We start from the raw sequence: 22,607 nt of genomic DNA, 5'->3' as shown, positions 1-22,607 counted from the left end.
GACCGCGGGTAGCAGCATTTGTGCGGCATGATGCAGAGCGGGGAAAAGTTAAAAGAGGACTGGTGCAACGAGATAGACACCTAAAAACAAACACAAACAGCTTCAAGTTTACACGGTGAGAGAAAGTATGCAGGTTATATTTGGTGAGAATGAAATCGATAGAACGGTATACTGATCATGGCCAAACACTCGCCTTAGGCACCTATTGCTGGTTGACTCAAGTTTGTCTCGGAGTTTAGCAGACAAGCAGTGAACATAACATGTGCTGGCATAGTCCGGCAAGGTACTCTGGACAATCAGTGTCAGGTAAACTGTGACATGTGGCGGCCGGTCATGGAGACATCGCGGCGCCCGTGGCGGAATGAGGCAACCTTGCACTGTGCCTTTGCGCACACACGCTCCACCTGCTGCTCGAAGCTGAGCGACAGTCCAATAGGAGGCCAAGGTACAGAACATGGCTGGACTCGGGGATTACGGTGCCTTTGCAGGTGATGCTGGGGATCACGTCCAGGTGCGCAGCACTCTTTTGCAGAACATCTTTCCTGGTAGAGCATGTTTCATGGAGTGCAATTGTTCCCACTCAGTACTTGAATGGTGTTTTGTTTGCCTGTAAAAAGAGGCTGTTGTACTATTAAAAAAAGAAAATGTTTCATGGAGAGTAGCAGACTGCTCATATTGAAATATGAATCCTTTATGTGATTACACACCAGAAAACTGATCAGCTGTTACATGGTCTAAAATTATGCACTGCCGGGCCATTCTGCCACCCATGCAACCTAGCTACCGGTAACAAAAGTCCATAATCCCCCAGAGTGCACAACTGGGTTATGGGTTGAGGACGGTGTAATCCGTGATGTACGTCATTTTTGGGATCGGACTTGCGTCATTCCGTCGACGCGGTCCACCGCGGACGCACTTCCCCGGCTCATGATGTCACACTACGATGTGCAACACGGATTTCGCCATCCCAGATTTGATCAGTGACGTTGCACACTCTGGGGTGTTATTGACTCAGTCTTGCCGGTAACAACAGGAAGTTGCATCAGAGAAGAACAAATAGTATCTAGCCTATGTAGAAAGAAAGGATACCATTGTGTTCTATTCAGAAGATGTTTATCCTAGAATCCACAAACATGGCTTTTATTCAATTCTATCCAACAGGTAAGATTCTGGCTGTCGCTGATCAAATCCAAGCTGCCGTCTGATGGAGTGATACGAGACCAGGGCCGTGGTCCTACTCGCCCGCACATCATCCTTGTCGCCACCAGAGCTGACACGCAGGTATGGCACTCGCCTCTCTGACTTGCTCCGTGAACAAGCTTTGAACGACCAAAGTTGGTCATTCACATGTTATTCATAACTTGATCGGAACAGAAATCGATTCTGGATGGTACACGTACATTTCGAACAAGTTGCATGTTGCGAGGTGAGGTCTGCGACCTTCGTTATATCCATAGATTTAATATTCATGACTTCCGGTTCTTTCATGCTGTTGAGGTAATGTTCTGCTGACGTGCATGTTTTAAAAGTCGGCTGCGCCAGAAAAGCATGATGACCTACAGAGAGACGGTTACCGCATGGATAGAATCCCACTCACGGTGCCGTGAAACCTTTTCAAGAAGAACACTGATGAAACAAACTTTCGCTTTGGAAGAGCTAGTATTCATAGCTCTATTGGATAAATCTCTGTGTATTCACTGGGTATTCACTGTGTATTCACTGTGTATTCACTGTGTATTCACTGTGTATTCACTGTGTATTCACTGTGGATTCACTGTGGATAAGAGGAACTACCGTTACTGGGAACAAACACCATCGCAGGCGTGTAGCCCGCATGGGGCATGGGGGGGGGGGGGGGGGGGGGGTGCACGTCCTAAAATTTCGGTTCAGCATGCACATGATGACCATGATGACATGCACCAGCCATCGTACACATATGCAGCCGTATACCCCCCCCCCCCCCCCCCCCCCGGGCCCCCCAAAAAGGAGGACCAGCTACGCCCCTGCATCGGTCCCTAGGTGTTCGTCCTAACGAGGTTTGACTGTGTTTCCTCCTCCTTTCCCATGCTAGTGTCTGTGCTGGCTCAGTAATACTGCAATCTATCTGCTTGTTGCCGCAGGCCGCCGAACGTAATCCAGTGACAAACGAGTGGATGAGCATCAGTGGTGACCTGGTGCTGCGTACGGTGGCCGCCGAGTTTGCTCACTACTTCTACATATGCGAGCGCCTGTTCGTACTGGACGCACGTGCGTCACAGTCACGTGAGGTGCGGTCACTGCGCGTCCACTTGGCAGAGATGAGAGAAAAGCTAGTGCAGGTATGTACAATGCAAATGTACGAGCATGCATCATTGATCCTTTTGTGTGCTTCAGGCAGATTCCATCAGATCCTTGGGCTAGAGAACTCCCTTCAACTGGAGGCCACAAGGCATTCTCGATTTCACGTACGGATGGACACAGCTTTTAACCCTTTCAGCACGCATCACGTATATGTACGTGATGGTACATGTAACTGGCCCACGGATCACGTATATATACGTGATGCGTACAGTGAAAATGAACGTACTCTCGAGACATCCGTGGTCGACGGATCTTATCCCTACGTGGACCAGTGACGTGCTGGATGAACGTCGACAGTTCTACGATAGTACTGACGGGCGCACGCGCATGTGCGGCTATGTACGCCTACATAGATGTCGCGTGCGAAATTATTTGAACAATAGAAATTTTGACAATTTGCTGTCATGGCGCGGCGTCGATATGGTGCAGACGATCTCGATCATGTCCTCGACCTTGTCGTACTCGACCCTGACAGTGATGTCGAGCCGACATTGTCTGAAGACGACATCGTTCTGTCGGAGGAAGATGGAGATCTGCCTGAAAATCGCGCAGCGTCGCCAGGCGATAGTGAAAATGAATTGGACGACGACGATGTCGTAGGAGACGCCGCGGATGACGATGTAGGTAGCGCCAGCAGCGACAGTGACGGTGAGAACGAGGGGATATCTGCTAAAACGCACGTGGAAGCAGTCGAAGCACTGGCTGAGGGCGACGATGGAAGTGAAGGTCAGTGTGCGTATGGATCTGAAAATAGTACTCATAATTTCAAATTTTCAAATAATTGTACTAAAAATCTTGTCACTCAGCTGATCGCTCAATGATCATGCACGGACATTTTTCCTCATTCACAATGCATGTAAATGTGTATTGTGTTGCAAATGCTTATCGTTGTGAGTTCCAAATTTGAATTATATTTTTAGTATTCATACACATGTACAACTCAATCAGCGGACAGAATTGTACAATGCAAATTATTATAATTATTAGCATTTGTGTGTGACACTGGGAACATCATAGGATTTGTCATGGATATTTTGTTACTGCAGGTATCTGGGTGAAACAGAATGTGGAACCTAATGTGCCGCCATTTACTGGCCAGCCAGGGATCAAGATGCCTCTCCCGGACGATCCAACTCCACTGGACTATGTCAAGCTGTTCTTCACTGCACAATTCTGGGTGATGCTAGTGACGGAGACAAACCGGTTTGCAAGAGCATACATCGACGCTAACGCTGAAACACTGGCCCGGCGCAGCCTCGCCCGCTCGTGGACACCCGTTACCGTAGCCGAAATGAAAGTGTTCCTGGGCTTGTTCTTGAACATGGGCCTTGTTCCTAAGCCCGAGCTTGACCACTATTGGAGCACAGATCCCATCATCGCCACACCGTTCTACAGCCGCACGATGCCGCGCGAGCGCTTCACCTCTATCATGAACTTTCTGCACTTCATGGACAACGCTGAAGAAGATCCAAACGATAAGCTCTCCAAGATACGGCCTCTTCTGACGTTGCTTCAGGAGCGATTCATGAGCGTTTACACTCCCAACGAGTACATTTCAATTGACGAGGAACTGGTGGCGTTCAAGGGAAGGATATCATTCCGCCAGTATATTCCGTCGAAGCGAGCACGCTTCGGGATGAAAATCTATGCGCTCTGCGAAGACAGCGGTTACCTCTTCAATCTGATTGTCTACGTCGGGAAGGACAACGAAACCTTCTGCCCTGAGAAGGTCAAGGAGCTCGGCGTGTCCGGTGCGGTAGTGCACAAGCTCGTTGAGCCGCTTCTCGGGAAGGGGTATAAGCTGTACGTGGACAACTGGTACACGAGTATCCCGATAGCCACCTACCTCAAGGGCAACGCAACGGGAGTGTGTGGTACCATTCGCAAGAACCGGATCGGACTACCGAAGCGTATAGCAAATTTCAAGGGGCTAAAGAAAGGCCACTTTCTGTACCGGAGCGGTGGTGGCATGATGTTTATAAAGTTGCAGGACACGAAGGAGGTGCATTTTCTGTCCACGATGCACAAGGCAAACGTAGAGCCAACTGGCAAGCGAGATCGGCAGCGCCGCCCAGTCCGCAAGCTTCGTCTTGTACAGGACTACAACAAGAAGATGGGTGGAGTTGACAAAAATGATGAGATGCTGTCGTTCTACACCGCTGCACGCAAGTCCCGGAAGTGGTACAAGAAGCTCGCCGTGCATCTGATTGAGCAAGCACTCCTGAACGCGTATATCCTGCACAGGAAGTCAAACCGCATGACGCACTTCGACTTTGTGAAGCACGCCCTGAAAGCCCTCATCGCCGAAGGCAAGGCGGAGATGGTAGCTCACGCGGAAGCAGCTGCTGCAGCAACCGGTGGAGCCACAGGCACGAAGCGCATGGACAGCCACTTCCTCCGCTACATCCCGGCAACCGAGAAAAAGGCTAATCCGCAGAAACAGTGTGTTGTCTGCTACGGCAAGGGTAACCGGAAGGATGTCCGCACCATGTGCGCTGATTGCCTCGGGAATCCTGGGTACTGCATTCCGTGTTTCGAGGAGTCTCACCGAGGGAAATAGAGGTGTACTCGCTCGTGTCAGGGGTGTTCAGGTCTGGGCACCGCTTGAGGATCGTGGCAGGCTTTATGTAGTTGCTAGCTACCTGCTAGTTCACTGTAGTGGTATTGCAGCGCTCAGCTACTTTGTGTGAGCTGCATTCAATAATTTGTATGAGCTACATTCTATAATTTGTGTGTGTGTGTGTGTGGGCGCGCACTCGCGCGCGCCCTCGGGTGCGCTTTCATGCATGTGTCCAATAGTGTACATGAGTGTACGGGTGAATGTGAGTGCGAGAATTGCATGGCTGGATAGGTCTGTATAGGTGTGAATATGTGCATGCCTCTGCCGGTGTCTGTTCGGCAAGAACCTGTTGCCTAGCCATTCGTATTGCATTCAGTGTTTCGAGGAGTCTTACCGAGGGAAATAGAGCTGTACTCGCTCGTGTCAGGGGTGTTCAGGTCTGGTCACCGCTTGAGGATCGTGGCAGGCTTTATGTAGTTGCTAGCTGCCTGCTAGTTCACTGCAGTGGCATTGCAGCGCTCAGCTACTTTGTGTGAGCTGCATTCAATAATTTATGTGAGCTACATTCTATAATTTGTGTGTGTGTGTGTGTGGAGGGGGGGGGGGGCGCACGCGCGCGCGCGTGCGCACGGGTGCGCTTTCATACATGTGTCCAATAGAGTACATGAGTGTACGGGTGAATGTGAATGCGAGAATTGCATGGCTGGATAGATCTGTATGGTTGTGAATATGTGCATGTCTCTGCCGGTGTCTGTTCGGCAAAAACCTGTTGCCTAGCTATTCGTATGCACATTGAATAGTTCCTGACTCCCCTCAGCTGGTTTCAGCAAACATGACCATATTTGGTCATCATCTACTCAAGAACAAAACCGTAATTATGTCAAACCTAGTTCTTACCATCATATCCACCTGGCCATTCTAGTATAAATGAGCTGCATGCTCTGGTACGTTCAACCCGTGTTTATGCGAAAATTCATCAAAAATACGTATATTTTGTACTCGTTTTACTGGCTTCTATTGACCAAATATGGAATTTTGTGTTGGGAATTGTTCTCACTGAAACCTATGCATTCCGCAGAAAAAATTGTGAGTGAATAGGACTACTTTTGGAAAATCACGAAAATCACTGGTTTTGGCTCCGCGGGTCAGTTACACACCCTGGCCGTGCTGAAAGGGTTAATCTTGGGTGTGTGTGTACATGCGAGAAAGATTGATAGAGAGAGAGAGAAATTGATATCCATGTGAATGCTTTTATACTATGCTTATTCTCTGCTGTGAGTACGTCAACGTATCCATTCTCCTTGTTTTTTTTCGTAGTCCCAGCCCTGGATGCCTCGCCTGTGCCTTTCAATAGCGGAGCGTTTGCCAGCATGGAGAGATGAGAATCGGCTCCTGCCGGTCATGGTCTGGAAGGACTTCTTGACGAAAGTCAGCACGGAGCTGAACCCGCTAGTCAGCGAGGAACGACTCCGGATCAGCACCGGCTTTCTCATGATGAGTGGAGACGTGAGTCCGTGCAGGGCACATGAGCCGCCTGTGTGTATAATGTGCTTATGCACATGCGTGTGTATATGCATTTATGATGGAATTCCAATTACCAGCAGTCATGGTTGAAAGCGACATAGCCAATATTATGGTCGAATGGTCATTCTGCAAGATGTCATTTTTTCTGGACCCCCCCCCCCCCCCTACACACAATAAAACTGTGAACGGTACCGTTCGGCTGTTTCTTTTAAAATACATGAAACTCCCCTACACACATACAGACGAATTCAGTAATGTGGTCTAGACTACAGTATCTGTACTGACAGGCGCCGAAGAATGATGCACCGAAACAGACAGGCTAGAAGTTTACCAAGTGACGGATACACGTCGGTTCATGTATATACAGTCAACTTCGCGAATAACGACTGCGGATATAACGACAATTCGCGTATAACGACACAGTTTCCAACTTTCCATGCCCAGAGCAAAGTCCCATCTAACTGCAATACATGATATAATGATACTTTGTGTACAAGGACACTTCGCGAATAAGGACACTTTTCTGATGCCCCGCCGAGTGTCGTTACATGCAACGTTGACTGTACACAGATCTACAAGATCAATAGGAATCGCGTAGGATGCGACTCTGCACCCTGTTCTTTATCACCAGTCAGTACTGTAACCAGATTACACTCTTTACACCATAATACGTACTTTGCTCCCTATTGAAAGTACTCATCAATCCGACACACTCCTCACAGCCCTAGACTCTACAGAGCATCCGGCTGCAATGTGATTTTTTTGTTCCAACTCTTTCAGGTGGTCTACATTCAACAGCCGCCGTTGGAGAACCTCGTCATTCTGGACCCGAACTGGCTAGGCTCGACCATATTCGGACCCGCACTGAACCCGGACGCGGATCACCCACAGCGCTCCGCACTCGGCCTGCGCTCCAACACTGGTCGCGTGCCGCTGCGCGAGGTGAACCGTGTGTGGCCGGACGTCGACGGCCAGTCCATATTTCACCTGCTGGAGCACTTTGACCTATGCAAGCCTGATATCCAGGTAAGCAAAATCTGGGAGATAGTCGGCGATCATAACAATGACAAACCGGCACTTGATCCCATCAGGAAAGGAGCACATATGAAGAAAGAAAAGGGACTGGACCATTGCATAGAAAGACAGAAGGGATCACGCTGCATGAGTTGATGTTTCGACCAGTCGTGATCACGTCTGTTCTTCTGTGCAATCATCCAGTCACTCTTTCATACATGCTACTTTCACCGTAATGGCTAGTGGGAGCAGACCTCCTGGGCTTGAGAGATGTCCGTGCCATGTCACTGCGGGCTTCATAGCCTAGTGCATGCACTGAGGCGAGCTCCAAACCTCTGGGTGCCCCACATCCGTTGGTTCAGGGTGCAGAGAAAAGCACGAGGGGTAGGATTTCGGATGCACTGCACTACGAGACCTGCTAGTATTCCTGTCTGTCATCATTGTGCTACTGAGTCTTAGTGGAGGTTCACCTTTTTCAACATTCGACACTTGACGGTGCATGCAGCACTTGTGTAGGCAGGGGCGTCAGTGGCGTGCACCGAGTCTTGAAAGGGGGGTTTCTAGAGCTGGTAATTTTTTTCTGGAGACCCACTGTATCATTATGTATTTGTGCACATGCGCATCCCCCGAACATCCCGTCGGAGATAACGGCGAGGGCTAGGGAGGAGGGAGGGGACTCAAGATCAGGGGTGTAGGGCACCAATGAACACTGGTGCTGATGAGATGCGGGGCTCGTCCGACTGCTATCATCAGATCATGCCGGCACAAACGCGTCAGAGAGGGAACCAGGTACAGGGGTAGAAAGGACAGAAATAAGAGGAATGGAGAGAGGGGACGATGTTGCATGGAAATGTTGGTACACGTGTAACCGGTAGCAGGATAAAACGGGTTACCTTTTACATACCAGCACTTCAAAAAGTATTTGCAAAGAGGGTACAAAAGTCAATTCACTCATATACAATGACATGTTTGTCATATTGAACACGTAAAAGTTTGATAGGCCTAGCCGCCCAGGCTACACTACAGTCTATAAGACACAGAGGGAGTGCGCCTTAACCTGCAATAGTGCTCAAATGCCCGGAATGGGCAGAGCGTAGTACGTATATACTTCCTTTTGTGTACCTCTTGCAGTCTATAAGACTAGTATAACACTATGTCTATGGTACTTCACTACAATCTGTCCCCGGGGAAAATTGCGGAAAAAAATCGCAAAAAACGCGGGGAAAAACGCGGCATAATATGGCATAATCTGCGGTGAAATTGCGGTAAATATGCGGTAAATATGCGGTGAATGATGTTGATGTGCGGCAATTTTCAGTGAGTATGTAGTGAAATCAATCAGTTACAAGTCTCTGGTGTAAGCACTCGTCATATTTGAGTAAAAAGCCGCCACGATGAGACGTTGCTGACCGAACAGTGCACTGTGTGTACGTGTAGTGCAACAGAAAAGTTCAAAAAACGCGGGAAAATCGCGGAAAACGCGGTCTTTTAAAAAATCACAAAAAACGCGGAAAAAAACGCGGCCGCGGAATTGCAATTTTTCACGGGGACAGTACAATGGAGTCCACTCCGATCCAGGCATGTTTGTTTCATCAAAACACTGCTTACATTCGACGGATCTTTCTTTCTGTTCTTATGACGAAGTTTTCAGCATGTATTGGCAATGTTCAACATTATTTCAATAAAGAGTTATGGGCCTTGCTTCGATGGAAGCTCGCGGAAGAAAAGCAGAGTCCCGCGTCATTGAGTCGCGGCCGGAGCAGCGCTTCGTTCTGAAGCAGCGCAAGTGGATCATGGACGCACATGTTTTCGTCTTCCAGTCGACAACGTTTTTGACGAACATCTCTGCTGTGCACATGAGCGAGAACGAAAGGCTGTGGAGATCTTGATTTGAGTCAACACTTTGGAAGGAGATATCGTCAATCATATCCTTGAACTGACTTGCATCGCACGTGCTTGACTCAAATTTCGAGACAGAACGGATTTCTTGAACGTCATCGCCAATCCAGGAGCGAACCAGAGCTAGAGATAGATCTCTCTGTCGCTACTCTCCACTGAAGAAAGAGAGAATAATGTATTTTGAACTACATGCAAAGCAACTCTCTCTCACTTCGAAATAAGGACATAGTCACTGTACTGTAAACTACCCGTCGATCGACGCGTATGCAGGATAACCAATCCAGTAGGCGCGCTTTTCCTTCGGCAAGATTGCCCGAAAAAAGGTGGTTTCCAGACACCAAAAAACTCATACAGTGCACGCGCCTGGGCGTAGCAGCCGACGCTTTCGTCCAGAAGTGCCCAGAATGCGGGATATTGCACTCCAATTTCAAAAATTTCCCGGGGGACACCCCCCTGAGCCCCCCTCCGGCCAGCCCACCTCCGACAGCGGTGCTACGCACATGGTACGTTGTACTTAACACCGGGCCATGTGTCCACACTCACATGTGTGTACACTGGCTCTGGCCATCCTGGCAAGAAGGCAGATAGGTATGCCTGTTTGATTGGTGAATAAAAATACCATACCATACGCTGATGCACTGTATACCGTAATTTCTGGGTTTGGGGCCGGTCTTTTGTTACCGCCTGTCTACCGCATCATTTCAGGGGTTTTGTGTAGATTTGTTTCTTCAAATTGGGTGAAATTTTAGGTCTCGCACACTACTATGCACCTGGGCCAGTGTTGCTGAAAATACGGTATATCAAATGGGCTCTCCTTAAAATGGATCAAAGAAATTCAGTGTTTGTGTGACTGCCCGTCTTGCCTGGGTGTCTGCAGGATACTGGTGAGGTGTGCTATGAGTTTCCAGCGCTGATGAAGAGCCAGTGTCTGTATGGACTGTGGGAACGCGACGACGAGCTGACAGTCTACGCTGGTCTACGTCTGGCCTGCGCCACGCCCCAGGACATCTTCACGCCGGGATTCTTTGCCAAGCTGCAGCTGTCGCTACGGCGGCGCTTCTGCGATGACTTTGATGACCAGGTATGGACCAGTGTGGCAAGGCCGAAAACGCTCGACCATCTCATGTTTGCGCCGTTATCTTGGGATAACTCGGAAACATGTCACTGAGAACACTGAGAACACTGCACACTGTGCACTGTCCATGACATTGTGTATAGCCTGTGATGCACGTTTAGCATGGTAAACCGGCAATGGGCAAGAACCAATCTGGCACGCACTTGGGAGTGTATGCGTGGTGGTGGTAGTAGTAAAACTACTACTCGACGGATTCTGGTCGTCGCCTCGTTGAGAGGGGTAGGTGGCATGGGACGTCCAGATAAGAGTGAGAGTTGAGTGATGTTGGTGTCATTTACCCCCCAGCACGTACAACACACACCAAAGCACCTCCAGACAACCCAACTTGAACAGGATCTTCTCTCACCTTATTAACCTACAGATTCTCCTGCGTATCCTGCGTTTCCTGTTCCGGGTTGCATACTGTGTCCTGTTGTTCAGGAGCTGATTCTCTGGAATGAAGGTCTCCTGTGCTTGAGAGGTGATGTGCAGATCATGGTGGAGCTGGCTGATGATGGTAGAGCCATTCATATCCTGGTAAGGGAAGGAGAGAGAAGGGGAGAGAGAGAGAGAGAGAGAGAGAGAGAGAGAGAGATTGAGAGAGAGAGGCCAACTTTGAAAGAGAGATTGAGAGAGAAACCAACTTTGAAAGACAGATAGAGATGTCAAATCTGCCCTGGGAAGTATGATAATCGGACATGCTTGGACCCATAACGCAGCAAAATTCGAACTCAAATATGTATTGGACACCGCTGCACCAATGGTGTAAATCACAGTGCTCCCCCAGTCACGGAATACAGAGTGATTCACCCTTTTCAACCCTTGCACTGCACTATAATAATTTATGATGTGCAGCATAGTCTGCAAGGCTTTTGTACCATCCTTCACTTTAGTTGAGGCGCACAATGAGAACCAATTGAAATAAAATGAAAAAAGGATTCGCAAACTCTACTGCAACCACCCATTCCTTGTCCAGACTAGTGAACTAAAAGGTACTTCTGCATCAACATTGGCGAGAGATCTCCCATGTTGGGGGATCCAACAGCTTCCAAATTGGATAGAAATGTTGATGTTAAAGGGGAAGTATACCCTAAAATCAAATTTTCACCAGTTGTAGTCTTCGGGGTGCTGAGTCGAATGGTCTTGGTCCGAGGAAGCTGCGACGCTCCCTTCCTACTTGAATCCCAATCGAACTCGCGCACTTCCACCGAAACTGGGTGACTGCGCCCTACTAGATGGGGATTTGTATGCAAAATCTCACTAAAAGCGCCATTTCGTTCTTATAAAAGCACGGATGACCGCGATTGGCCCATATGTTGTAGTCTTTTGGACGCTGAGTCGACTGGTTTTGGTCCGAAAAGGCTGCGATGCAGCGTTCCTCCTTTATTCCCAATCGAACATGGTTGAACACGCGGTCACGTGCTCCTGGGTGCCCAAATCACCTGGTCACCGCGCCAGCAGGCGACAACTTTCACACCAAGGTTCAACTCGAGTTCAACTCGAGTGACAGGAGTGCACCCAAAAAAGGTCAAACAGGCTAGTAAGTTGTACCCTGCAGGCACGGTGACCAGGTGACTGGTGTACGCAGGAGCACGTGACCGCTTCTTCAACCATGTTCGATTGGGAATAAAGGAGGAACGCTACATCGCAGCCTTTTCGGACCAAAACCAGTCGACTCAGCGTCCAAAAGACTACAACATATGGGCCAATCGCGGTCATCCGTGCTTTTATAAGAACGAAATGGCGCTTTTAGTGAGATTTTGCATACAAATCCCCATCTAGTAGGGCGCAGTCACCCAGTTTCGGTGGAAGTGCGTGAGTTCGATTGGGATTCAAGTAGGAAGGGAGCGTCTCAGCTTCCTCGGACCAAGACCATTCGACTCAGCACCCCGAAGACTACAACTGGTGAAAATTTGATTTTAGGGTATACTTCCCCTTTAAGTATGTTTACACTCAGGCCTGTCTAGGTGACCACTCTCAGGCTTAAAAGGCAACCACCTGTCCCTGAGGACCACTGGATCCTAAGACAAAAGGAACACTGTCATGGGAGGTCACAACATTGCTGTGTGTTCTCTTTGCTCTCCTCTCTCCTGCCCCCGACAGGTGCGCGGTACAGATGCCGATCGGCGTGAGTGTCTGGCACACATGCAGCTCTTCTTCGCTGTGTCCAAGCAGAACGTGGAGGAGACGTGCCCCGGTACCGACACCATTACACAGGTAACAACTGGGCCTGGGTGTCCTGCCTCATCACCACAAGGTGCCCACAACAGATGTCAATGCATGACATGTACAACGACCACTGTCTCCCACATTACCACTTCCATGCACAAAATGTCTTAGTGCAAACAGAACTCTCCCATTAGGGTAGGGCAGCTGTATACGGTATCCATGCCAGTCTTGCAAAATTCCTTTCAGACACAGTCTATCTAGGACGAGTCAAGAGACTATGGAGGTCGTTCGCAGTGATCGTACCCGTTAGTCACACGCATGTATAGTACACCACTCAGGATTGATCTGGTCAATGGGAGGTGGACTTGTGATCGGAACATTGACTAGTCAGTGGGAGATGGACTGGTCACTGGGAGATGGACTGGTCAGTGGTGATGGACTGGTCAGTGGCGATGGACTGGCCAGTGGGAGATGGACGGTTCAGTAAGAGATGGACTGGTCAGTTGGAGACAGGCTGGCAAGTGGGAGATGGACTGGCCAGTGGGAGACAGGCTGGCCAGTGGGAGATGGACTGGTTAGTGGGAGATGGACCGGTCAGTGGGAGATGGACTGGTCAGTGGGAGATGATCTGGTCAGTGGGTGATTTTTTTACTAGCAAACACAGCCCTACTAACAATCAGGGAAAGAGGACAACTGAAGTGACGGACTGGTTTAGTGAGAGATGGACTGGTCAGTGGGAGATGGACTGGTTAGTGGGTGAAGGACTGGTCAGTGGTCAGTGGGAAATTGACTGGTCAGTGGGAAATTGACTGGTCAGTGGGAGATGGACTGGTCAGTGGGAGATGGACTGGTCAGTGGGAGATGGACTGGTCAGTGGGAGATGGACTGGTCAGTGGGAGATGGACTGGTCAGTGGGAGTCTAAAGCAAGCCACGAAAACATCATCGATCAAACCAGGTCTAGACTGAGGATGTGCCATACACCTGACTAAGAACATTATTTCCCCTTTCCATGTATACATGTATGTACTGATTTTGCAGATCATGAGTCCACAAGCAATGAAGAAACACACCGACTTGGCTTGGTATGAGCCTGAGCAGCTCTTACACGCACAGAGAACAGCAGTTGATGACGATGAGGAGGACACCGCAGGAGGTAAGTCATCCTCTCTGATATCATGTACATGCACATACTAGCACACACGCACGTACACAAGTCACGTGCACACACATGTAGTACAGTTGTACACACACACATACTAGCCAGTGCAGGCTGTCGTAATAAAACGACTCATCCGTGTTCCATTCCCGTGCATGGTACATGCATGGTGCGACGGCACAATGACAGCTGTCGCAAATCACACTGAGTATTACACGTGTTTTTTGGTGATTCCTGGTTAGCTGCTAGCTTTTCCCTACTCGAAGTTGTTGCCGCCGCGAAATCTGGGGGTTTGTGTTCGTCCTGGCGAAAACCGTGTTTTGATCCGTTGAGGGAGACGAGAGATACAGTGCGAAGACGTACGATCTGTCCGAGAATCGGCGAAGAAGAAAGCTTCGCAGACTACCCGTAGTGGTTGGGAACAGAATGGAACATATACCAGTCGATGCCTGTCATGGTAGGGATGACTGCTACGAAGTTTTAGCCCCATGCTCCCCAGCGCTTTTTAGCGCCCGACGATAATTACCAAATTTCATCGATTTTCCATGTGGATCAAAGCATAGTCTCCTCCATCTTCTCCAGTCGAGCAGAGTCTGGACGCTACAATGTCGAGACGCGAAAAGAGAACATGCATGAACACACAGGAGCATCACATGCAGCTGCATTCTGCCTTGACGAAGCTGAGAACAACACCAGCACCACGCAGTTGGAACACATTTCGAAGAAGACGAAGAACTACATATCCGCGTTCAAAAAAGCCTCTGTACTGTGCAGTATGCATGCAGTATGCATGCATGCATGCGCGAAGCACGGGGTCCACGGATCAACTTCGTTCAAAAATCATTGTGCCACACGGGTTGTATGATTTGTGTGCGATCATGATCTTTCTTCTTGACAAACAAAAGTGAAGTTTTTCGATCTTCAAATCGCCATAGCGTCCTTGTCATGACTCCAAATCAGCTGAAACTTTGCAGGAGGAATGAAAATGCCATGCTGAATCGATTGGTACCATTTTCGAAGGGTTTCCTTGAAAAATAAAATTTAGCCTGCACTGGCTACACATACACACATACACACATACACACATACACACACACACACACACACACACACACACACACACAGTGACACAAACATGTTCTCTTTACCTCTGGCTGTCTGTTTGTGTCTGTCTGTATCTCTCTATCCGTCTCAGTCTCTCTGTTTCTCTCTGTCTGCCCGTCTCTGGATGTCTGTCTGTATGTGTGTCTGTCTCTCTCACACACTCCGTCCCTTTCTCTCTCTTCCCGTGTATGGGAGGGGGAGATTTATGTGGGTTTATATGTACATGCATGCATGCATGCATGCGTGTGTGTGTATGTGTGTGTGTGTGTGTGTGTGTGTGTGTGTGTGTGTGTGTGTGTGTGTGTGTGTGTGTGTGTGTCCCATATGGTGCAGTGGTATGTTTAGCGATTTCCAATCGATAGGTTGCGGGTTCGATTCCCGACGATTATGGTCACTCACGTCTTTCTTCTCTTTCTCAGACTCCTCCTGACTTTTCTTTCATTCTCCTGGGTGGTTACCAACAGCCAGTGCATGCCGGAGTATGTGGTGTGATGTGTGTGCGTAAAAAAATGAAGACAAAAATGAAAAAAATGAAAAAGACCAAAAAGTAGGGATTCACTGGCCAGAAAAAGCCACTTCATAGCTGTGTGGTGTAGACCAGGCTGAATAGTGGCGGCCAATTCTTCAGCCTTGCAAGCTGTTGAATGGTGCAATCCCAGCACAAGCTGCTATGGCTTCTGCTGTAGCATCGCTATCATCGCCTCCGGCGATGGGCGTCCAATGGTCCAATGGTGTGTGTGTGCGTGTGTGTGTGTGTGTATGTGTGTATGTGTGTGGTGTGTGTATGTGTGTGTGGAAGGACTGTGCTGTCCGGGATCTACGTGCCCGTGGCGTGGAGGCATCATGGTATGATGTTGCATGTGAGTCCCGCGCGGAGTGGCGCAGCACCTACCAAGAGCCTGACAATGTGCCTGAGCCTCCGCCCCGAGTGGTATGTACGGTATGCGGACGGGATTTTGCACGGAAAGGAGACATGGCTCGGCATAAGTGTCTGGAGAAGCGTGCGCGGCCTGTGTCTGAGCAGCGGGGTGCCAGTCAGTGCGGGCGGTGTGGGCGGTGGGTGAGAAGCCGCGGTGGCTTGGTCCGGCATGTGTGTGCCTCAACGGTGGCTGCCGCAGTGCCACCTGGAACTACCGGAACGTCTGCACCGGCGGAGGGATGTTGTGCCGCGCATTGTGACAGGTGTGGTCGCTGCTTTCGCGGTGTCCGGGGACGGGGCAGGCATCGCTGTTCAAGGGTGGCGCATAGACCAACAGCAGAGGAGCGCTCAGCCTTCCAGCACGTGTGCATATGCGGCAAGCGGATGCGACTACCCGTGCACCTGGAGCGTCATCGAGCGTCGTGTCCTCTCTCTCTCTTCTCAAGTTTCCCAGTGATGGGATCACGTGACCCTTTTGCGGCAGTGACTCTACAGGACAGGACAGGACAGTGTGTGTGTGTGTGTGTGTGTGTACGTGTGTGTGTGTGTGTGTGTGTGTGTGTGTGTGTGTGTATGTGTGTGTGTGTGTGTGTATGTGTGTGTGTGTGTGTATGTGTGTGTGTGTGTGTGTGTACCTTTTGGTATGCATTTGCTCTTGCTAAGTGCTGCAATTTCACCCTAACCATCTTGGATGGAATGAAGACATCATAATCTTACTCCACTTTCATCCGGCTTCTGTTGTCTTCCTCCCACCTCTGCGCGACAGGTGTTCTGCACCATGCAATGGGATTCAGCGAAACACTATGTGACGTACTGTGCTGCGGCTGCCCGGAGCTCATTCTCACCGCCAAGTCGCCGCCGTACGCACACGTACGCACGCTCGGCACACGCGCCCGCATGAAGCTGAGTCGCTTGCTCGACGCTCACGACTCGCTGGGACGCGACTGGTGCCTCCTGGCGCTGGCCCTGGGTCTGAATGATGAAATGCCGCAGCTTGACAGGGCGTCGCTGGTTAGAAGTAGTCGACTGCACTTGCCCGGTCTACCTTCAGGTGAGTTGTTTAATTTTGATCTCGTATGCTGTACATCTGCAGCGGTTATTCAATGACGTCATTTCACGCAATAACATGTATGCAACTACATCATCATACAGTGTAACATGCATGCAATTACATCATCCAAACAGTTTGTGCATTTTGAGTTCAATCAATAGACCAATCCCGAAAAGATTGTCTGGGTTCGTGAAAGGGGGCACGCGTGCAAGCCAGCACGTGTGAAGTGCATCGTTTTGTATTCAGTTTGTGTGTGTCAGCTCATGGCGGAGGAGAGAGAGACTTTTGCTCGCCGAGCTGAAGCTAAAGGATTTGATGGAGTCCTGCCAGCAGCTAGTCAAAGGACCTTCGGTACCTTAGGCAGACCCTGACGGAGTTTGGAGGCCAGATGGCTCTCGGTGAGGAGAGAAACATTCGCGTGGCGATCGACTCTCCGTAAAAAATGCAAGCTACATAGCGCCGACATACTGCAACAGCTACGATTTCAGCTAACTTCTCGATCTGCTGCTTCACAAAGTTCAACTATTTACAAGTCCTGACTGTTGTAGTCTGAAGCTGGAGTCTCATCGCCCACCTACACTCTACAGGTTACTTTTGGAGCTGATGGATTTCCCGACTTGGACTCCTTCCGCAAACTCTCGCAACATTACTACAGTGTATGCTGTGTTTCCGCACGCTCGTGTCGACATGTCACCTATACTGTACATGTACCGGGTCGCGGAGGAGCTTGACGACCTCCACTGACTCCAGGTTTCCGAAATACTGCCGTCGTCTTCGTTGATGTCGCTGGTGACATTCTCCCCTTGCAGGACGTGCACATAGTTGTCGTCCCGGGGGTAAAGACTATGTTGTCTTTCGAAATAGTTCTTCATCACGCTCGCGCGAATGATGTTTCTCATCATGAACTCGTTCCGACGGTGTGACACGGCGATGGTCTTTGGTGGGGCACTGGCTTGGCGAAAACGATATCTTCTTGTGCAATATAACATTGATCGGCTGCAGATGAGTACAGTCACTTCGTGGTTGGTCCTATAGGAGGGCAGCTGACAGGAAAGAGGCAGGACTCATCGAAGACGAAGCGCTCGCAACAAACAATAGCACTCGAAATATCTCGTAAGATTTAGGACCTATCGCTTTGAGCCACAGCGCTCACAGCCTTGCCTACTTCATCAAAGTGAGCTCTACATGTTCGTTGACCTCTTCACACTACACAGAAGAGCGAAACAAGGATTATGTCTTAGCATTTCAACTCCAACAGCAGGCCATTACCAGTGCGAGAGAGAAAACTACAAAGGGCTTCGCTTTCTGTCGCATCGTCTCTCTTGCATGCAACTAGCGAGAAAATCGTGTACTTACCCTCGCATTCACACGCGAACTATCAAACACGTCCTGTGCCGCATGCTGATCAGGTAGTGCCATGTATGTGTTGTACAGTGTACTCTCAGTTGACATGCCCCCTTTCGAACCCAGACAATCTTTTCGGGATTGGTCTATTCATGCTGACTCTGTCGATACCAACTTGCATCCAAGCATTGGTGGTTCAGTGGTAGAATCCTCGCCTGCCACGCGGGGGGCCCGGGTTCGATTCCCGGCCAATGCATCTTTTTTTTTGTTGCATCAAGATTTTTCCCTAGCCACTAAACAATGATACCAGGAGTCCATCGTGAACAGAGAGTATGCCAGACAGAGTGTACAGCTCTGCATCTATGCTCTACAAAATCAATCCCAGGGGGAAGTTTTTTGTTTAGGTCACCATGAACCATAGGAAACCCGTCATACTGTAGGCTCAGTGCGAAATTTCCACATAACAAAGGTGATAGTGGGAAACTCGCGTGCGTTTTTCAACGAAACAGTTAGCAAGACCTTGGTGAAATGGTAAAATGACCATGTATCTCGGTGTAAGATGCAGCAAAGGTGAGTCACTATGGCCTTGGCAAAAAAAACTTAACCATTGGATGATTCTCGTGGAGCTGCACACTTTGGTTCACGTACTCTTTGAAAAAACATAAACTTGTGAATACACCGACGTAGGAAAGGATTTGCTTGATTTTTGTCGAAATCATGTGCCACCTGTTTCAGGTGAGACTTAGAAAGAAAAAAGATGCATTGGCCGGGAATCGAACCCGGGCCCCCCGCGTGGCAGGCGAGGATTCTACCACTGAACCACCAATGCTTGCACGATAAACTGTTAGCTGCTACCAGGTCCCATCCTTCAGTGATGCTGCTGACAGGATAATAATTATTATGATGATGTTGCTGACGAAATGATTATGACAATTCAATTATGCATCATGCCTTGCACTGCGAAAATAATGCAATCACAATTATTTTGCCCGGACGAGAGACTCTATGGCAATCCTAAAATAGGAAACTCAAAACTTTACTTGATCATTGGTTGTTCTTTGCTTTGCCATAACTCATTTCATAGGTTTCATGGTCAGTGGGCAGGTTACTGAGATTGCTCTTCGCCTGAGTCATGTGAAATCAACTTGCAATGCAGCAACATTGTTAATCCCTGGTGCGTGTGTAATGTGTATGACGCCTGCCTGTGTGTATCACCTATGCTGTATGTAGGAATCAGCTCAGCAACGCCGGGGCCGATGGACTACCGGGACCAGGTGCGCTCCGACTTCACGGTGAGCCCGGCCGAGAAGGCCGAGATCGAGGCCAGCCTGCTGGCCGTGGGCAGCCCGACGGACCGGGTGATGCGCGCCTGGGAGCAGGAGAGCACCAGCACGGTGCTGCGACTGGTCGACGTGCTGCGCGAGCTGGGCAGGGCCGACGCGGCCAAGTGCATCACGGACAACCTGCCGTTGACGCAGATGAAATCCGACAGCGACGTGGTGGTGACTATTGGCGGCGCCGAGGAGACGTCGTATATGTGCTGAGGGCTGAGACGGCCTACACTGATGTGCTGAGGAGACATGCTACGTATGCTGACGAGACATTGTCTACATGTGCTGATGACTGAGATGCCCAACAGAATTATGCCGAGGAGACATCCTACATGGGCTGAGGGCTGAGACGTCGCACATGTGCGGAGGAGACATGCTGCATGTGCTGAGGAGACAGCCGGTGATTGTATAAGTTACTTGCTGAGGAGACATGGCGCATCAGTACACGTGCAAAAGGAGATGACAAACTAGTTGCGACGAAGCATCCTAGAACCCGATACCGCTATGAGGTCGGATTCCACTAGCTGCAACGGTGCTGAGGAGACATCCTGCATCAGTACATGCACTGCGGACACCAGTAACTAGTCATGAAACACAGTATTGCTGTGTGTTGGTTGACGTCATATCCGCTGACCGCTTCACTCTCCGACACACTTGACGTTATTATGATTTTGTCTTGAGACTACGTGCTTCTGAGATCACGATTCGGTGCGCGTGTGGCTTTTGTATGCCTAGGTGTAAGCATGTCCAAGTCGACTCCTCGCAGGCTAGCTTTCTATCATGGCATACTACCACCAGTTGATCATCCTATTTCTGTGCTTGCAGAACCTACTGGCATGCGTCTCCGTGCAAGACTTGCTAGATATCGGCCTGGTTGTTGAGCATTTGATTCTAGATAGTAATTCCTTGATGCTAGTTAGTGCCATTGACATTGTGTCCGGCCATACAGATTGCCATAGCAACCATGGCAGCATTAGGCTTAATGCTATCACTGGGCATCACAGTCTTTGTTTTGTTGATGTACATGTAGCAATCAAAAACATTGCCATAAATATGGATTTGAGACTTTGAAAAACCTGAAGAGTTGAAGACTGCCGAGTTGTTGACAAAGCCGGAGTGCTCACGTAAATGAACCGGGTTCAGTGTTAGTAGTAAGAGTACATGTAGCAGACAGACCAACAGTACAGCCGCTGAGTGTCTGTGAGTGCACATCGTTCAGCGTTACACCCCTAGTACGAGTATTTCTGTCATCTCACATCATGCAGACAGACGGTAGCTTAGGGCCACAGCCGCGATGAGACTGACATGTTCTCAATATAGCACGAGTACGGTTATCGATCACACGCATGGAGCATGGTCAATGTGACCCGCTGCATGGCTGCATGCACTTCATAGCATACTAGTATGGTGGAGCATGCTCTCCCCAGTCAGCCCTGCCTGGTCAGTGACAGCTGTTGTGTGAGTGTACTGTTGCAGACTCAGCGGCAATGATACACCGAGTGTGGGTCTTACCTCACAATGGATACAGTAGAGCTTTCTCCATTGCCCTGCCCAGTGTAGATCTACACCGTGCTCAGTACTTGTAATAAGGCCACGCATCCTGGAACATGATACTGTGTCATGAGGTTGGATTGCACTCGCCACAGCTGCATTGCCCAATGTGATTACGTGATCATGTGATCACTGGCTGTTACCACGGTCACAGCACCGTCGGTGTGAGAGCTGTGGAGACGGGAGTCGTAATATACCAACTCCCGAGTGGGAGCACACACAGTGCACACACACACACACACACACACACACACACACACACACACACACACACACACACACACACACACACACACACACACACACACACACACACACACACACACACCATTTGACCATTTTGACATCAATCGCCGGAGGCAATGAAAGCGATGCTACAGCAGAAGCCATAGCAACTTGTGCTGACACCCGGGGACACAAGCACACAGGCCCACAGACGCTGCATCAGTCAACACAACACAATTTTGACAGCTTGTACACAGGCACTGACGGACAGCGCCTTTAGAAGCCATGCATGACACAGCCAGCACACTTCGGACACGTGAACAGGGTTACTTTGAGTCAGCAACTTGCCATGTCCCAAGTTACTTCACTTGATATCTGAAACCTGCCCTTGAGCTAATCATCAGGCTATCGCTGTAAACATGAGAGAGCACCATGATATCAGGGCACAGTATGAGGGTGTATAATGTGTGTGCACGTGTACGACCGCAGGCGTATGGTCCCGGGCATGATTGCTGGCACAGGGTGCCAGAACGTGAGACCATTGTGACAGCCAGGGGACTGCGGTGCGTGTCCCATGTGGCCTGCCGCAGTCACACACACACACACACACACACACACACACACACACACACACACACACACACACACACGACGGACATACACACACGGGAACACACACACACACACTACTAACAGTTACTACTGCTACTAACGAAGAAGTAATAGTACACGACGTGTATGAACAGTCTAATTACGATGCTGGGTGGCCTGGAGGGCATTCAGTATTGTAAGTGTACCCACGTTTTACAAGACTGGTTGAGCTAATACTTTGAAGTAATAGGCAGTGCCTAACCGAAGACCTACATGTACGTGTACCAGTGTCATAAGTAACTTATTGCTGCTGACGGTCAGTTTTCATGCAATTTTTGATCCACTCAGTTCCAACTCCCTCAAACTGCTGAATTAGATAACTTATGGTCCAAGCTATTTTTACATCTAACCTTGACACTACAACCATATGCTCATCAGATAGTATTGCTCGGCCACCATCTGGAAGTTGAGGCCACATGGCCACTGCAGAGTGGGGCTGTGTGTCAAATTAGCTGTGTGCTCCTGAACAGCAGTGGTGGTGAGGGCGGACGAGCCCGTCCGACCATCGGTCTCAGAGTCATTACTGGTTTGGGTGCTTGCACTACTACTAGCTGGGGCTGTGCTACTTATATCCAGATACAGTATACATGACCAAAGGCGGGGGGGGGTAGAAGTGGGGCCGGGAGGGGGAGGGGGGGGGTAAGAACAACACAC

The 22,607-nt window shown here is 49.6% G+C and overlaps 2 protein-coding genes and 2 non-coding genes across 4 annotated transcripts in view; 3 read left to right on the top strand and 1 right to left on the bottom strand.

The window, feature by feature from the left end:
- LOC135819486 (death-associated protein kinase 1-like) overlaps nucleotides 1–20,601 on the top strand; it is a 34,843-nt gene extending 14,242 nt beyond the window's left edge. The window contains exons 14-23 of the mRNA XM_065332705.1: nucleotides 1,162–1,281; nucleotides 2,121–2,318; nucleotides 6,218–6,406; nucleotides 7,205–7,450; nucleotides 10,215–10,418; nucleotides 10,893–10,988; nucleotides 12,555–12,668; nucleotides 13,660–13,774; nucleotides 16,567–16,851; nucleotides 19,426–20,601. Coding sequence (XP_065188777.1) covers nucleotides 1,162–1,281; nucleotides 2,121–2,318; nucleotides 6,218–6,406; nucleotides 7,205–7,450; nucleotides 10,215–10,418; nucleotides 10,893–10,988; nucleotides 12,555–12,668; nucleotides 13,660–13,774; nucleotides 16,567–16,851; nucleotides 19,426–19,739 — 1,881 coding nt within the window. The 3' untranslated portion in view covers nucleotides 19,740–20,601. The remainder of the gene's footprint in view (nucleotides 1–1,161; nucleotides 1,282–2,120; nucleotides 2,319–6,217; nucleotides 6,407–7,204; nucleotides 7,451–10,214; nucleotides 10,419–10,892; nucleotides 10,989–12,554; nucleotides 12,669–13,659; nucleotides 13,775–16,566; nucleotides 16,852–19,425) is intronic.
- Nucleotides 2,473–4,900, top strand: LOC135819012 (piggyBac transposable element-derived protein 4-like). The gene is made up of 2 exons (XM_065332162.1): nucleotides 2,473–3,066; nucleotides 3,387–4,900. The coding sequence occupies exons 1-2, from the start codon at nucleotides 2,745–2,747 to the stop codon at nucleotides 4,898–4,900; spliced, it is 1,836 nt and encodes a 611-aa protein (XP_065188234.1). The 5' UTR covers nucleotides 2,473–2,744.
- Trnag-gcc (transfer RNA glycine (anticodon GCC)) lies at nucleotides 18,381–18,451 on the top strand. The gene has a single exon. It is a non-coding gene; the product is annotated as a tRNA-Gly (tRNA).
- On the bottom strand, nucleotides 18,954–19,024 carry Trnag-gcc (transfer RNA glycine (anticodon GCC)). Its single transcript has one exon. It is a non-coding gene; the product is annotated as a tRNA-Gly (tRNA).
- Nucleotides 20,602–22,607: the final 2,006 nt, after the last annotated feature.

This window comes from Sycon ciliatum, chromosome 6 (assembly GCF_964019385.1).
Source record: "Sycon ciliatum chromosome 6, ocSycCili1.1, whole genome shotgun sequence".
NCBI lineage: Eukaryota > Metazoa > Porifera > Calcarea > Leucosolenida > Sycettidae > Sycon > Sycon ciliatum.
The sequence above is the reverse complement of the archived record's forward strand: the minus strand, read 5'-3'. Positions and strand labels throughout refer to the sequence as shown.

Bases quoted from the DNA above. Each gene is read 5' to 3' on its own strand.
- LOC135819012 (XM_065332162.1), top strand. From the start codon at position 2,745: ATGGCGCGGCGTCGATATGGTGCAGACGATCTCGATCATGTCCTCGAC. The intron at 3,067-3,386 runs GTCAGTGTGCGT...TTGTTACTGCAG, and splicing joins GGGCGACGATGGAAGTGAAG to GTATCTGGGTGAAACAGAAT.